The sequence below is a fragment of the Perognathus longimembris genome, chromosome 10 (assembly GCF_023159225.1).
Source record: "Perognathus longimembris pacificus isolate PPM17 chromosome 10, ASM2315922v1, whole genome shotgun sequence".
Classification (NCBI taxonomy): Eukaryota; Metazoa; Chordata; class Mammalia; order Rodentia; family Heteromyidae; genus Perognathus; species Perognathus longimembris.
The window spans coordinates 12,803,454-12,820,934 of NC_063170.1; the positions used below are offsets into that span (position 1 = coordinate 12,803,454).

The window sequence follows — 17,481 nt, forward strand, 5'->3', positions numbered from 1 at the left end:
CTGAGTAGTCAGGATTAGACATGAGTTTCTAACACCCAGCTCAAAAAAATGTTTTTTTCCTTTTTTGCCAGTACTGGGGCTTGAACTCAGGGCCTGAATTCTTTTTGCTCAAGGCTAGCACTCTATCACTGGAGCCACAGTCCACTTCTAGCTTTTCCTACTTATGTGGTGCTGAGGAATCGATCCCAGCGCTTCATGTATGTGAGGCAAGCACTCTATCACTAGGCCATATTCCCAGCCCCAATTTTTTTTTTTGTTATGGGGCTTAAACTCAAGGCCTGGGCACTGGTCCTGAGTATTTCAGCTCAAGGCTAGGTAGGAGGGCTCTACAATTTGGGCCACAGTGCCACTTCCGGTTTTCTGGTGGTTAATTGGGGATAAGTAAGAGTCTCACAGACTTTCTGCTCAGGCTGGTTTTGAATTGTGATCCTTAGATCCCAGCCTCTTGAGTAGCTAGGATTACAGGTGTGAGCCATCAGCACCCAGGTCCCCTCCTTTTTTTAAATTACTTTTTTCTATGTAGGTCAGAGTAGCTTAACATTCAATATCCTTCTGATTCAGCCTCAAGTTCTAGGAATGCTGGGTGCTAGTGGCTCATGGTAATCCTAGCTACTAAGGAGGCTGAGGATCACAGTTTGAGCTGGCCCAGGCAAAAAGTCTATGGGATTCATTATCTCCAATTAAGTAAAAAGCCAGAAGAGAAGCTGGGGCTTGTGGCATAGTGCTAGCCCTGAACAAAAAGCACCTGAGTTTAAGCTCTAGGACTATTGGAAATTGGCTCCAAAACCTGCCACATATAACTAGATCGATAAATAAGCCACCCTTAAGCAGTAGAAAACCTGTCTAGCAATAAGTTCAATACTGGAAAAAGAAAAAGGCCATTTACCACTATCAGAGGAATCTTCTTTTTTAGAACGCATCTTTCTTTTTCTTCCACGTTTACTCTTCTTTGTTTCTCCTCCATTTTCTCCTTCTACACCATCTGGACCAGCACAATTATCAGCATGTCTTGCCATGGTATTCTGACAAAAGGAATAAATATTGTTTTATACTACTAAAAAAGCTTAAGGGGCTGGGGATATGGCCTAGTGGCAAGAGAGCTTGCCTCGTATACATGAGGCCCTGGGTTCGATTCCCCAGCACCATATATACAGAAAATGGCCAGAAGTGGCGCTGTGGCTCAAGTGGCAGAGTGCTAGCCTTGAGCAAAAAGAAGCCAGGGACAGTGCTCAGGCCCTGAGTCCAAGCCCCAGGACTGGCCAAAAATAAAAATAAAAAAGCTTAAGATCAAATTGCAATCTCTTGGGCTGGAATGTGGCTTAGCGGTAGAGTGCTTGCCAAGCATGCATGAAGCCCTGAGTTCAATTCCTCAGCATCACATAAACAAATGGAAAAAGTCAGAAGTGGTACTGTGGCTCAAGAGGTACGGTGCTAGCCTTAAGCAAAAAGAAGCCAGGGATAGAACTCAGGCCCTCAGTCCCAAGCCCCAGGACTGGGGGTGGGGAGGGGAATGGAATCTCTATCTTTTCCAATGAAATAAAAATCTTGGGAATCCATATTTAAGTCTAAAAGTTCTGTTATCTACCTGAACATTCTCCTTTCGTTAAGAGGGAAGAGGTCTCAATCTGGAAGATTCAGAGAAAGAGGAGAAAAGGAACCCTTAGAAGATAAAGCTAGGTCCTCTAAGGGGAGGCTTAGCAGCCTGCAGAACTGGCTAAAACAGCAACAGGGAACACCTAAGACAGACTTAAGCTAGGTAGAGGTGGGATGTAGTACAAGTTTCAATCCAAAGACAATTCCTTCATACATATATACCTTAAGATGGGGATGGTGGACCCTTTCCAAATGATAAAAGTTTCACTACATTTGTAATCTAGGAGGAAATAACAGCCTTGCTCTGTAATGGAAAATCAAGAATGTGATATTAAGAATAATGCGGAAGTAACATTATGACACTGACTCTTACCCGGCGAGTAAATGTTTTCCCACACTTAGAACACACAAAGGCCGCAGGGACAAAGTTGGGGTCATGGTAGCGCTTAAAATGCATATCGAGGAGCTGTTTCTGGCGGAAGGTCTTGTCGCAGTGGCTGCAGGCGTAAGGCTTTTCCCCAGTGTGGGTGCGCTTGTGCATGATCATGTGCCTCTCCTGAAACAGAGACAACAGGAAAGAGGCCTCAGGGCCTGGTTACAGGGCCACTGTCCCAGCTGCTGTGCATGGGGCCAGTAGGCCTTTCCCTTACAACAAGGGGATAACTTGACACTGCTCGTTGACATGATATGTTATCTTTTACAAAATGCAAAACTGCATCCATAAATCCTAGCACAGAGAAATCTGCTCACCCATAATGGCTGCTTCTTTACCTCTCTCACAGCATTATGTCATAGAATCAGATTATGTTCTTCCCTCAACTCCTGGATTTAATTACAATACTGAAAGAAGTGTAGTCAAGTCTTAAGACTGGGTTAAATGTGACTGAATTAAACACCAGCTGAAGACTCAGAAACAGCTGACAAGGAACAGAATAACCTTTGATTTCGGTGAGGGTCTTTATAAACCAATTTGAAAATATTTTTTCTTGGAAGTAGTCACTGTATTAGGTATATAAAAGTCCTCTGAGAATACACAACATGGACAAGGCAGGCAATAATGGCCTGGTAACTGTGACAGTTCCTACCTGTCTACATGCATAATCACACTGGTCACACTTAAACCGCTTCTCGTTCTTGTGTGATTTCTGATGCTGAATGAGAGCATAGCGCTCATGAAACACAGCATCGCAGTAACGGCATTTCTTGCCTTGCTCAATGTAGGAATGCTGCTTCCGCAAGTGAACACCTGAAAGCAAAATACAAAAAGCCAAACTGAACTTGTGAAAACACAAGGAAGCATTGCAACAAATGAATATTACATTCTTCTACTTCTTAAATTACTTTGTGGGCTGGCTGAGGGTATAAGTTCAGCAGTCTAGCAACTAGCTAGGGGGGAAAAAAAGAAAAAAAAAGAGCATAGCAGTTAAATGGAGCAGGTGGGAGATGGCAGCCTGGACAAGTAGGATGGCAAAGGATATGGAAGGAAAGAAGTGATGAGAAACTCAGGAAGTGAGGTCAGTTAAGACCTGGAAGTAAGACTCTGGAAGAAGACAGGGACATCTACTGAGGTATAGTTGGGGGGGGTGGTGAGGGAGGGAACGGAATGGGGGGAATTGTGGAAAAGGGTGAAGACCAAGCTACAATTGTATATTTTGATGGGAAAATGTGGATGTTCAATTTAAAATTGCAGTGTTTTTCAAGTAGAAATGAAAATAACAACGGATAGATGGTCATTAAAAAATTCTAACTCAGGGCTGGGAATATGGCCTAGTGGCAAGAGTGCTTGCCTCGTATACATGAAGCCCTAGGTTCGATTCCCCAGCACCACATATATAGAAAATGGCCAGAAGTGGTGCTGTGGCTCAAGTGGCAGAGTGCTAGCCTTGAGCAAAAAGAAGCCAGGGGCAGAGTGCTAGCCTTGAGCAAAAAGAAGCCAGGGACAGTGCTCAGGCCCTGAGTCCAAAGGCCCAGGACTGGCCAAAAAAAAAAAATCTAACTCAAAGATCTGAACTAGGAAGAAGCCAGGAGCCAGTGGCTCATATCTGTGATCTTAGCAATTCAGGAGGCTGAGATCTGAGGATTGCAGTTAGAAGCCAGCCTGGAAGAAAGTCCATGAGACTCTTTTATTTCCAATTAAGCACTAAAAAAGCCAAAAGTGGAGTTGTGGCTCTAGTGCTAAGAGTGCTAGTCCTGAGCAAGAAAAACCTCTGGACCCCCTCCAAGCCCAGTAAACCAATAATTAAATGGGCAAAGGCATTAAAGAGAGACTGCACAGGAGGAGATAAAAATGGCAAAGAAACATATGAGGAAATGTTCAACATCCCTGGCAGTAAAGGAAATGCAAATAAAAACAACGCTGAGATACCACCTCACTCCAGTTAGAATGGCCTATACTCTGAACTCAGGCAACAACAAATGCTGGAGGGGATGTGGGGAAAGAGGAACCCTTCTCCACTGTTGGTGGGAGTGCAAATTAGTACAACCACTTCGGAGAACAGTATGGAGGTTCCTCAAAAAGCTCAACAAAGATCTACCCTATGACCCAGCCATACCACTCCCAGGCATCTATCCTGAAAAACAGGTCTCAGGATATCAAAAAGAAATCTGCACATCCATGTTTATCGCTGCACAATTCACAATAGCCAAAATATGGAAACAACCCAGATGCCCCTCTACAGATGAATGGATCCAAAAAATGTGGTACCTATATACAATGGAATATTACATAGCAATTAGAAATAATAAAATATTGGTATTCGCAGGGAAATAGAACATGAACAAATAATGTTGAGTGAGACAAGCCTAGAACACAGAAAACAAAGGAGCATGATCTCCTTGACATATGACTGTTAAGGTGTGTGTGTTGGGGGGGCAGGGGGGAACACGAGAGACCAGGTCTGCAAAACAAAAAACCTCTTGTCAAATGGTATTTCCCACAGATTTGTTTGGGTCAGCGACCTTACATTATGTAACTAAAACCAAACAACTACTAAACATAAAAAGGTCTAAAACAGACCTCTCAGTGGATCACAATAGCTCAAAAGCTATATATGTATGATCATATAAGACAAGGATAAGCAAACTCTATTGTTGACGTTATATTTAAAGTTCTAACTGAATTTCCTTTGGCATATGCCACGTGGCTATTGTCTATGTTTTTAGTACACCGGGTATTGTAGAGGGTGTCAGATATCACAAGACATGTACTCACTGCCCTATTATGTAACCGTGCACAACACCTTGCCAAAAAAATTTAATTAGAAAAACAAAAAAACACCTCTGGGACAGAGCCTAGGCCCTGAGTTCAAATCCCAGGATTGGCACACACACAGAAATATCTAGCTGGGTGTCAGTGGCTCATGTCTGTAATCCTAGCTACTCAGGAGGCTGAGAGCTGAGGATTGTGGTTCAAAGCCAACCCAGGCAGGAAAGTCCATGAGACTCTTCTCTCCAATTAACTGCCAGAACTAGATGTGGCGGTGTGGCTCAAAGTGGTAGAGTGCTAGCCTTGAGTGAAAAAGCTCAGGGAGGAACAGTGCCCAGACACTGAGTTCAAGCCCCATAACCGTCATTCCCATCCCCACCCTTGCCAAAAATCTGAAATAGGAACATCAATTTTGTTTGAGGGCTTGAATGAGATCCTGGAGCTGATGAGATCACAAAGGCAAAGGCTGAGAGTAAAAAGGAAGACTAAAGATTAGGCTTCCAAAAAGAAAAAAAAAAACAAAACTAAGCCAGGCATGGTGGCTGGCTCAAGGCTACAATCCTAGCTTCTTGGAAGTCGAGATTGAAAGATCAGCTTAGGCAAAAAGATTTTCAAGAAGATTTGAGATGAATCTGGGTAAAAAGATTTGAGGCTGGGTGCTGATGGCTTACATCTGTAATCCTAACTACTAAGGAGGCTGAGATCTGAGAACAGCATTTTGAAGCCAGACTGGGCAGGAAAGTCTGTGAGACTCTCATCTCCCATTAATCACCAAAAAGCTGGAAGTGGTACTATAGCTCAAAGTGGTAGAGCATTAGCCTTAAGCAGAAAAGCTTAGGGACAGCACCCAGGCCCTGAGCTCAAGCCTCCTGACCAACAACAACTACTACAAAAAATTTTCAAGGGGCTGGGAATATGGCCTAGTGGCAAGAGTGCTTGCCTCATATACATGAGGCCCTGGGTTCGATTCCTTAGCACCACATATACAGAAAATGGCCAGAAGTGGCGCTGTGGCTCAAGTGGCAGAGTGCTAGCCTTGAGCAAAAAAGAAGCCAGGGACAGTGCTCAGGCCCTGAGTTCACGGCCTAGGACTGGCCAAAAAAAAGATTTTCAAAATGCCACCTCAACTAGGAACTGGGCATGGTGATATGTACTTGTTATCCCAGTTACCAGGAAAGCACAATGGTGCAGTGCATATGGCTGTCATCCCCACCAACATATAGAAGTACAAGTAGGGGATCACAGGTTGGGCTTAAAAATAACCAAAACAAAAATGGACTGGAGGGTTGAATATGGCCTAGTGGCAAGAGTGCTTGCCTCGTATACATGAAACCCTGGGTTCGATTCCTCAGTACCACATATAGAGAAAACAGCCAGAAGTGGTGCTGTAGCTCAAGTGGCAGAGTGCTAGCCTTGAGCAAAAGGAAGCCAGGGACAATGCTCTGAGCACCCAGGCCCTGATTTCAAGATACAGGACTGGCCAAAAAGGGGACAAAAAAAGGACTGGAGGAGCTGGGTGCCGGTGGCTCATGTTTGTAATCTTAGCTACTCAGGAGGCTGAGATCTGAGGATCACAGTTCAAAGCCAGCTGGGGCAGGAAAGTCCATGAGACTCTTACCCCCAATTAACCACCAGAAAACCATAAGTGGCATTGTGGCTCAAGTGGTAGAGTGCTAGCCTTGAGCTGAAGAGTTCAGGGACAGCGCCCAGGCCCAGAGTTCAAGCTCTATGACCAACAAAAACAAAAAAAGAGGAGCACCTAAAGTGATGGAACACTTGCCCACCTGCCTAGTGAAGACCTTGCATTCAATCGCCAGTACTGGCAAGAAATAAAGAGGAAAAAGTGGTACAAGCAAAAGAAACGGACGGCAGGTATCAATGGCTTATGTCACCTTCATTCCCACCCCCATTGGCCTTTAGTAAATATACTTACCCAAGTCACTTTTTCGGGCTATGACAGTGTCACAGTGGGGACAGTGAAATTTGGCCACATTTTCTGTGTGCTTCTGTAAAATGTGCATCTTCATGGTACCACTTTGGGTAAACCGTGCATGACAAATATAACATTCATAAGGTTTTTCCCCTTAAAAGGAAATACAGAAGGAACAAATTAAATATAAATTATGAGTCAGTAGGAAGTGTCTAAGGTGGCAGACAGATACACTAAACCATAGAGAATCTAAGATTCTACTTAACAAGTCCGGGGCTCATTCCACATCAAACTCAAGCCTATTTTCAGAAATGAAAAACCCTAAACTTCTGCTCTGTCTAGCTTTGCTACATAATTTTCCATGTAAACAGATATGGCAAGGTCAATCTTTGAGAGACTAAATGGAGGACCTACAACCTTTTGTTTTCTTTAAATCTTTTTTTTTTTTTTGCCATATAGACCAGACTGTTCTCAGTCAATACTGTAGTGTAGGCTGGCCTCAGACTTGTGATTCTCTTGCCTCAGCATCCCACACAAGCATGTACCACCATTTACAGCTTAAGTTGTTTTTTTTTTTTTTACAAAAGAGGTAGTACTTAGAAATATTGAACAGGTTGTTAAGATAACCTATAGATACTCTATAGAGTTGAAAACTCTACATTTTAAATTATGCATTCAGGGGCTAAGCCAGTCTCTGTTAATAGCCTTTCATTTAGGTATGCAATGAGGGTATGTGGTGACTCACAGGCTATTTTAGGATCGGTGAAAGGAGCTCCAAGTCCTACCTGAATGTGTTCTCATATGTCTTTTCAGCTTGTATGTGTCCCTGCTGGCATAACTGCACAAACTGCACTGGAACGGGCGCTCTCCAGTATGAGAGCGAATGTGACGTTTTAATTTGCTGACCTGTAATATGAAAGCAATCAAACCTCTTATGTTTCTGTTAACAGACTATTAACATAAGCACTATGGATTAGGTACTAAAGTTTACTTGATTAGTTTCACAGCACTTCAGATAGGAAAAGTCTAAAAAGCATAATAAGCCCTGAGTCAAAACCCTAGTACCACAAACACACAAAAAAGGAATAATCATCACAGGTAATTGCTTTAAGTTTGTGATAAAGTATACTGTTTTCTCTTTACTATTTTTCTTTTATGTGTGTTTGTGTGTGTGTAGTGTTGGGGATCAAACCCAGGGCCTCATGCATGCTTGGCAAACACTATGACGGAGCTACATCTCCAGCCTCTTGCTTCATTTCTGTTTGAAACATTCCATAATAGTATGTAAATCATTCATGCCTACTTATGAATTTTCTCTAATACCCAAGTGCATGTTTTAATTGTTCCACTCTCTCTTTTTTTAATCATTAGCATTCTTTAGTAGACTAAGATCTAGGCATGGATAGCATCTATTCCAAAGTGACTTTCAAACTTGGCTCTAAAAAGTTGTTGGGAATACTCAGTAACTTGACTGGGTCTGGGGCTTGAACTTGGCCTGGGCGCTGTCCCTGAGCTTGTTTGTGCAAAGATAGTGCTCTACCACTTTGAGCCACAGAGCCACATCTGGTTTTCTGATGGTTAGTTGTGGATAAGAGTCTCATGGTATTTTTTCCCCTCTCAATCCTAGGGCTTTAAACTCAGGGCCTAGGTACTATCCCTGAGCCTCTTTGTACTCACGGCTAAAATTCTACCACTTGAGCTACATACAGTGCAATTTCCAGAGTCTCACTGGGACTATCCTGCCCCTGCTGACTTTAAACTGTGATCCTCAGATCTCAGTCTCCTGAGTAGCTAGGATTATAGGCATGAGCCACCAGCACCTGGCTTAAATTTAAGTTGCTCGGATTTTGTGAAAAACAAAAACACTTCTGCACTCACATGTTTTACACACTAAAATTTCACACTTTAGTAAATAACTATCCCAACAGCACTACTGAACTGTTCTCTTGCAGAGTTGGGAAGCAAACCTTGGACCTTGTACATGTTAGGCAAGCATACTACAACAGTATAATACTTCTATGGTTTCCAAAATTTTCTTAGCTAACCATTCATTTACTTTTCCAATAGGAATTGACAGGGGAGGGCTGTGATGTAGCTCAGTGACAAAGTGCTTACCTAACAAGTGCAACATGCAGGGTTCAATGCCCAGTAAACCTCCCCCCGCCTCCAAAAATAAATAAATAAATAATAGTGTTTTTTTTTTTTTTTTAAACAACCCAAAAAATTTACAGGGGAGTGGTGACAGTACTGGGGCTGAGCTACACCTTTACTTCTAGCTTTTTGCTGGTTAGAAATAAAAGTCTCACAGGTTTTTCAAACCAGGCTGGCTATGAACTTCAACACTCAGATCTGGTTTTCTTTGGTAGTGCTAGATTACAGGTCTACCTAGAAAAGCAGCAACAAGGAATTCAACACTCACTTCTACACTGGCATAATCACACATGGAACATTTAAATGGCTTCTCGTGGGTATGCTTATAACGACGATGCCGCACTAATTCTCCACTGGTCACAAAGGCCATGTCGCAGTCTGGGCACTTGTGAGGACGAGTACCTAGATAGAGAAAAGAACAACAGAACAAGATCAAAGGCATAGTTAATAAAGTATAGCACCCAGTTGTTGCCAAAGATGAGACTTAAGTCATCCCATCAACTCTGCTTTAGCCTGAGACTAGTTCTACAAGACACGGGAAGGCCTGGCTAGATTTACAACATAGGATGTGAGAACACACCAAACTTTATTTTTGCTAACAACCTATTTGAATCTACTACCTTTGAATACAAAACCCTTCTTTTATTTTGTATCTGGTCACTATGGATTAAAAGTTGATAAAAACTTAGGCTAATGTTGTGTATCAAGTGGCAGCGTCCCTGCCTAGGATGCAAAAGGCCCAAGTTCAAACCTCAGAAACTCAGACACACAGACACAGACACACAGACACACAGACACACACACAATTTGAAGGCAGACCAGGGAGGAAAATCTGAGACTCTTATCTCCAATTAACCACCAGAAAACTGGAAGTGAAGCTGTGGCTCAAAGTGGTAAAGTGCTAGCCTTGGGCACAGAAGGTCAGGGACAGTGCCTAGACCCTGAGTTCAAGCTCCATAGTCAAAAGAAAAAGAATGGAAGTAAAGCCAGGTGCTGGTGGCTCATGCCCACAACCCTAGCTACTCAGGAGGCTGAGATCTGAGTTCAAAGCTAGCCCGGACAGGAAAGTCTGAGAGACTCTTATATCTCCAATTAACCACCAAAAAGCTGGAAGTAAGGTGATGGCTCAAGTGGAAGAGCACTAGCCCTGAGCACAAAAGCCTATTAGGGACTGAGCTCAAGCCTTAGGAGCAAAAAAAAAGGGAAGTGTAACAATGTAGCAATTAATGGGACCAGTCATCTTCAGAAATATTTTCTAAGAGGATGGGATTCTAGAGAGGTAAGTATCATTAGAAAATGACAATAACTGGGCTGAAATGTGGTTTGGTGGTAAAGTGCTTGCCTAGCATGCATGAAGGCCTGGGTTCCATTCCTCAGTACCACATAAGCAGAAAAGCCAGAAGTGGCACTGTGGCTCAAGTGGTAGAGTGCTAGCCTTCATCAAAAAGCACAGGGACAATGCCCAAGACAGTTCAAGCCCCAGGACTGGCAAAAAAGAAAAAGAAGAAAAAAAAAAAAGACAATAACTAAGACATTCCAAGGAAGGAACATTTGTTTGTTCAGTCAACTTGCTTCTTCAGTACTACTGAAAGTGTAGGTGGGTGAGAAGGCTAGATCTTTCTGTGATAAGTACATAGTATGGTGGTAAGGGTAAGTAAACAATTATGAAAATAAAGTAGTATTCATTTCTGTTAGGACAACGTAAGCTGAAAACTTTGGTGTTATTTCTGCCCAGGGAGAAGAGGTTTGCCTCTGGTAGAAATAAGCATGTCATGACATTTACAAATAAGTAGACACTGCTGTGAAGGTATTTCCACCAGGATGTACCACATAAACACTATCTATGTCTCTCTGCCCAAGTTTCATGCTCATTCAGTCATCTTTCACTTGTTACATCTTGATACAGGCAAGAGCTTCTTCTACAAGGTAACACCACTGCATTTAGATAATGAAAAGAAATTATTCCCCCATATAAACTGGCATACCATGTATACATCTGACTCCTTCCTTTAGGCTGTACTAGGATTTATATTATTCCCCCTATAAACTGGCATACCATGTATACATCTGACTCCTTCCTTTAGGCTGTACTAGGATTTAAATTCAGGATCTTGCACTTGCCAGGCTGATGTACGACTTGAGCCACATCTCTAAGCTCTGTGTCTGTGTCTTGCAGGCTTAGTTACTGGATGAATGAACTTCTACCTAATCAGCTCTGGGACCAGACAAATCCAACTTCTCATTCTCAAAGCTAAAGTCTAGACCAGTAGTGTCCACATTAAGGCACACTCATGGGGACAAATCCTATCATAGGGCCAGCTATTTTTGGTCACATGCCCAATATATTTTCAAGGTTTCAAACCAGTTCATCAAGCTAACATTAGAATATCTGAACACCATATTAAAGTATACATAGCACTTAGACAAAGAAATGGCTTTGTTTTATACTTGCTTGGTTTGTAGTATTATGAGATTGAGCCCAGTGCCTTACATATGCTAGGTAAGAGCTCTACCACTTAAGTTCTTTTTTGTTTGTTTTGTTTTGGCCAGTCCTGGGCCTTGGACTCAGGGCCTGAGCACTGTCCCTGTCTCCCTAGCACTGTGCCACTTGAGCCACTAGCAACTTCTGGCTGTTTTCTATATATGTAGTGCTGGGGAATCGAACCCAGGGCTGGCTTCATGTATACAAGGCAAGCACTCTTGCAACTAGGCCATGTTCCCAGCCCAAGTTCTTTTGTTTTTAAGATAGGGTCTAGGGATTGAATCTAGGAAAGTACTGCACCATTTGAATGATACCCCCAGCCCCCGACCATTCAAATTGCCTAAATAATAAGCCTCACATTCTCCAATATGAGTTATTTACCTTTTTGTGAGGGTAGGGGTGGGGAGAGAAAACCAGAAACAGAAAATAGGTAGAATTTTACTTCAATTTCTGGTCTTCCTTATAATGCCTGACACTTGTTATGTGGAACTTTTTGGACTTCTTTTTGTAAGTATTGTATAAACCTCAGCAACACAACAGACAGGTTTCCAAGAATTATTCCAAGTAACAACCAGATAGCCTTTTTCTGGCTTATCTCCTTTATATCATTTGGATTATTTTCCACTAAGCATTTTCTTTTGGTGCCAAAACTATGGCTTGAACTCCAGGCCTCACACTCTTGTGTGGCTTTCTTGTTTATGATTAGCATTCTACCACTTGAATGCTTGCTTTCTGTCTGTTTTGCTGGTTAAAGTCTCAGAGACTTTTCTGTCTAGGCTGGTTTTAAACCCAGTCCTCTAGCTCTCAGCCTCTTGACTAACTAGGATGAAAGTCATGAGCCACAGGTATTTGGCTTCCACTAAGTTTTCTTGACCTTCACCTGTAACTAAGTCTATCTGCTTATTTAAACAAACAAACAAACAAAGCCAGGCTCTGGTGGCTCATGCCTATAATCCTAGCTACTCAGGAGGCTGAGATCTGAGGATTCTAGATTCAAAGCTAGCCCAGGCACGAAAGTCCGTGAGACTCTTATCTCCAATAAACTAACAGAAACTCCGAAGTGGTGCTGTAGCTCAAAGTGGTATAGAGCACTAGCCTTGAGCTGAGGAGCTCAGGGATAACACCCAGGCCAGAGTTTAAGCCCCATGACTGACCAAAAAATAAAAATAAAAAAAATAAAAATAAAATTAAGATCACCCCCAGAAATATTCCTTTAGCTTTCTCCCTACAATCAACATGGATAATTACAACCCAAGTTCTAACCTTTGCTATATTACAGCCCCCCACATTTTCATACAGCACCTGTGTGTGTATTAAGGTGATTCCTCAGGAGGGTGACTGTTCTGAATGCCCTTCCACAGAGATGGCATTTATGTGGTCTCTCATCAGTGTGGCTTTTCATGTGACGATCCAAATTTGAACGCCGTGGACATGTGTAACTGCACAGCTCACACTGGAATGTCTTCTTTACACCTATATGCAAAAGAAAACACTTGCTATAGGGTTTCAAGGTATTTAGGTTGGCCCACTTTAATTTCTACAAATATATTTCACTGACTTTTATAACTAAACCCAATATAATTCATACTAAGTTGAAATTATCTCATTGCACCAATAGATTTACTTCTCTTTAGAACTTAATAATTTGAAAAAATACATTTAACATAACAAAGTAATTTGAACAGTTGTATCATTAGTCCAAAATACTTTTGAGACTACTTTACCTTTTTTTTTAATTTTTGTGGGCTTTGGAGGCTTCATATTACCAACCACTTTCTCTGCATTAACTTCTGACAACAGGCCTTCCTGCTGTTCTTCTTCAAAATCATAAACAGACACATCCACATCTTTGCCCTCCTCTGTATAACGCAGTTTGCTCTTTTTGGTTTTCTTTGTTTTTTTGGCTGGTGGCTGATAATCTGGGTCTTTTTGCCAGCTTGGATCTTCCTGAGGTGGAAGTTCCCCTTGCTCTAGTGTCTCCACCTCTCCATTGGCCCCCACTTTTACCACCTGAAACCCTTCAGGCAAAGGTAATGTGTGACATATCATGGGTTCACTTTCTGCAAGGCCCTCTTTAGACACTTCATTTTCATAAGCCCCCTGAAGTTCTTCTACTGAAGTGGTAGCAACAGGTACAGTCACAGGAACAGGTACTTGAACAAGCTGAAGCTCTCCTATATTAATGGGCTGTTCCTCCATATTTACAACTTGCAAGGTTATGATTTGTGTATCATCCACCGCAGCCTCCGCTTCGGGAGCCACTGTACCCTCCATTACTTCAGTCTTCATTTGAAGAAGGGTAGGATCCAGCTGTTCCATCATTACCATCTGTACACTGCTGTTGACATCCTGTACCACCTCACCCCCATCTGTCTGGTTCTGGGGCAGGTGGCAAGCATCTTCTTCCTGGCCACCTTCCCGGCGTCGCTGGTAAGTCTTTCTCTCCTTTCCTTTAATGAAAGTTTCAGACTCTTCCACAATGGCTTCGACCGCCTCACCTTCCATTTCCCTTTCCTTAATTAAGGAAAAACACAGATTGTTATGTAAGACTAAGTTTGACTAAATGTAAACCTACATTTTAAAACAAAAAAGAAGATCCCTGATGAATGAATTAAGAATCAATGGTTGTTCAAAGAACATTATGTACTTTCTGATGAATGACAAAAAAAAGTCTGGAACCGCTGGGCACACCAGTGGCTCACCCCTGTAATAGTACTCAAGAGGCTGAGATCAAGCAGGTCACTGTTTAAAGCCAGACATTCTGAGGAAAGTCTGAGAGATTCCATCCACAGATAGCCGGCAAAAAGCAGGGCTGGAGGTATGATCCAAGTGGTAGAGCACAAGCCTACTGAACACAAAACCCTGAATTCAAGGCCCAATATCACCAAAACAAAGCAAACCCTATAACTGATTAACCTCTAGATCCAATTTCCAATTAATAGCAAACTGATGATAGAGGATTTGTTAAATAAAGCACACTACAGAAATAATAGACATCCAGTCGAAGGGAAAAATTGCAGGATTAACTTTGAGTTTCTTTTGCAAATCAATGGGGAAAAGGGGGGAAGGAAAGACTGAAATGACAACCTACAGACATAAAAGACCTAAAGATCTCAACGTGGGGTGAGTTGGCCTTCATGGGCATTTGGCAGGGTCTAGAGACATTTTTGGTTGTTTTTAGTGGGTTAGGATGTCACTATTGACATCAGTTGGATAGAAATAATACTAAATATCCTACAATGCACAGGTTAGTCTTCCACCACAAAGAATTGTCAGAGTTAGGTGTGGTAGTACCTGTAATATAGTGGACTACCAACTGTAATCTGAGAAGATGAAGACTGAGGCAGGAAGAGGGTGCAATGCGGGATAGTCTGGGATACATAGTGAAGTTTCAGTTTCAAACAAAAAAAAAAGATATTATAGACAAACAGGAAAGATATTAGACAAACTCTGAATATTTGATTATATAAAAGACTAATTTAAATCCTATATATCCAGGTGGGGTTAGGGAAGAGTATACTAGTGAAAGGGTAACAATTTTCAGTTATAACAGGGTTTTTTTTTCCAGTTGCTTTTATCTGTAATTCTAATTAGTCAAGATATGGAGATCGGGTGGGTCATGGTTGGAGGGCAGTCCCAGCAAAAAGTATACAAGACCTCATCTCAACCAATAGCTGAGTATGGTGATGCCTACCTGTCATACCAGCTAGGAGAGAGGCTAAGATTGGGACCATCGAAGTTCAAGGCCAGCCCAGACAAAAAGTTCATGACTCCATCTCAGCAGAAAGGGCTAGGCATGGTGGTGCATGCCTGTCATGCCTGCTGCAGCAGAAAGCATAAATAGGAGAATGGCATTCCAGGTCCACCTGGGCAAAAAGCAATATCCTACTTAAAAAACAGCTAGACCGAAAACCCAAACCCAAACCAACTCACCTTCCCAAGAAAGAACAGACCAAAAAGGGTTGGAGGTGTGGCTAGAGCAGTAGAGCACCTGCCACACAAGCTCCAGTTATCACTAAAAAGCAAAACCAAAACAACATGGAGACTACAACTAGTAAGAATGTACTGCATACTTGAAAAAACATTGAGAGGTTTTACATGCTCTTACCTCAAATTATATGAGGTCACGCACGTTAACAAGTTCAATTTAGTCATTCTACAACATACACAATGTAAGGTCCGTCCCTGGAGGGCTCCATGCAGATGCCCCCACTGCATTAAGTCTCTACCCAGTTACCTGGGTAACCAGCTGACCTGGAGGCGGTTACCTCCTCTATCCCTGAGGTCATATCCTAATCCATCTGGCCACACCCCTTGCCCCTGCCCTAGATAAGGCAGGGCTGGGTGGGGGTCACCCCTTCTCCCCGCCATGGATCATCTCGGCCACAGGCCAAGCAGTTCGGTAATAAACTTTCTCTCCTGCCTGAATACTGCGTGGCGTACCTACTTTAAAAACCTAACACACAACGTATTTCAAAATATTCTGTATGCAACTAAAAGTTAAATAAGCCAGTGCTGGTAGGTCACACCTATAATCGTTTTCAGGAGGCTGAGAGCTGAGAATTAAGGTTCAAAGACAATTTGGAAGAAAAGTCCATGAGACTCTTAGCTCCAATTAACCGTCCAAAAGCTGTAAGTGAAAGTGTAGCTAAAGTGGTAGAAAACTAGCATGGAGCAAAAATCCCCAAAAACTTGAGTTCAAGTCCCAGTACCAGTGAGCACACATGCGTATGCCCAAGCACACACACATATTAATAGAATAAATCTTGGCTCTGGGAATGTAGTTCAGAGAGAGCATTTACCTAACAATTGTAAGGGCCTGGGTTAGATTTCAGTAACATAAAAAAAAAAAACAAAGCCAGATACAGTGGCTCACACCAGTAGTCCTAGCTAGTCAAGAGGCTGAGATCTGAGGATTGAGATTTGATGTCAGCAGGGCAGGACGTCTGTGAAACTCTTACCTCCTTAATCACTAAAAAAAAAAAAAAAAAAAAAAAAAAAAAAAAAACCAAAACAACAACCTAGAAGCTGAGCTTTGGCTCAAGTGGTAGAGTGCCTGCCTCAAGTAAAAAAGTTAAGGTGATAGCACCCTATTCTCAGTTCAAGCCCTAGGACCTGCACACAAAAAAGCAAAACAAAAACAACTTATATATTCTCTTTTATCTGTCAACTTATAAAGCATGACTAGAAAACCACACTGGATTTTTGTTTGCATGGTGCTAGGACTGTTTCCCTGATTGTTTGTTTTTCTGGGTAGGACCTGGGACTTATACTCAAGGACCAGGGTACTGTCCATGAGCTTCTTTTTGTTCAAGAGTAGTGCTCTACCACGTGAGCCACAGTTCTACTTCAGGATTTTCCTGAGTAATTTGTTGGAGATAAATGTCTCAGAATGGGCTGGAAATGTGGCTTTGTGGTAGAGTGCTTGCCTAGCATGCATGAAGCCCTGGGTCTGATTCCTCAGTACCATATAAGCAGAAAAAGCCAGAAGTGGTGCTGTGGCTCAAGTGGTAGAGTGCTAGCCTTGAGCAAAAGAAGGCCAGGGACTGCCTAGTCCCTGAGTTCAAGCCCCAGGACTGGCAAAAAAAAAAAAAAAAAAAAAAAGTCTCAGACTTTTCCTGCCCAGGCTGGCTTCAAACTACAATCCTCAGATCTTACCCCCCTGGGTGGCTAGGAGTACAGGCTTGAGCTACCGGGGGCCTAGATGCTTTCCTTTCCTTTCTTTTCTTTTATGGTGCTGGGAAACAGCTATCCTGCCAGTCAGTATTGCACATTGCTGTTAAGCTAAATTCTACCTTAGAAATCATTCTCTGGCATATTGCATTTATTGATTGATTGATTGATTGATTGCTAGTCCTGGGGCTTGGACTCAGGGCTTGAGCCACAGTGCCACTTCTGGCTGTTTTCTGTATATGTGGTGCTTGGGGAAATGAACCCAGGGCTTCATGTATGAGAGGCAAGCACTCTTGCCACAAGGCCACATCCCCAGCCCTTAATTTTTTTTTTTAAATGAAAGCTGGGCACTTGGCGATTCACATCTATAATTTTAGCTACTCAGGAGGATAAGATCTGAAAATAGGGGTTCAAAACCAGTCCCAGTAGATACATCTGTGACTCATC

The 17,481-nt window shown here is 42.4% G+C and overlaps 1 protein-coding gene across 3 annotated transcripts in view; it reads right to left on the reverse strand.

Annotated features, from left to right (window-relative positions):
• Positions 1 to 17,481, reverse strand: part of Ctcf (CCCTC-binding factor) — a 47,320-nt gene that overhangs the window by 7,165 nt on the left and 22,674 nt on the right. For 2 of the 3 annotated variants that reach the window (XM_048355327.1, XM_048355326.1), the window contains exons 3-10: positions 13,086 to 13,875; positions 12,664 to 12,834; positions 9,148 to 9,281; positions 7,514 to 7,634; positions 6,732 to 6,881; positions 2,679 to 2,839; positions 1,967 to 2,149; positions 887 to 1,022 (exon numbers count right to left, since the gene is read on the reverse strand). In XM_048355327.1, coding sequence (XP_048211284.1) covers positions 887 to 1,022; positions 1,967 to 2,149; positions 2,679 to 2,839; positions 6,732 to 6,881; positions 7,514 to 7,634; positions 9,148 to 9,281; positions 12,664 to 12,834; positions 13,086 to 13,866 — 1,837 coding nt within the window. In that variant the 5' untranslated portion in view covers positions 13,867 to 13,875. Of the gene's footprint in view, positions 1 to 886; positions 1,023 to 1,966; positions 2,150 to 2,678; positions 2,840 to 6,731; positions 6,882 to 7,513; positions 7,635 to 9,147; positions 9,282 to 12,663; positions 12,835 to 13,085; positions 13,876 to 15,055; positions 15,198 to 17,481 lie in introns of those variants that run through there. The other variant, XM_048355328.1, reaches the window with a different exon arrangement.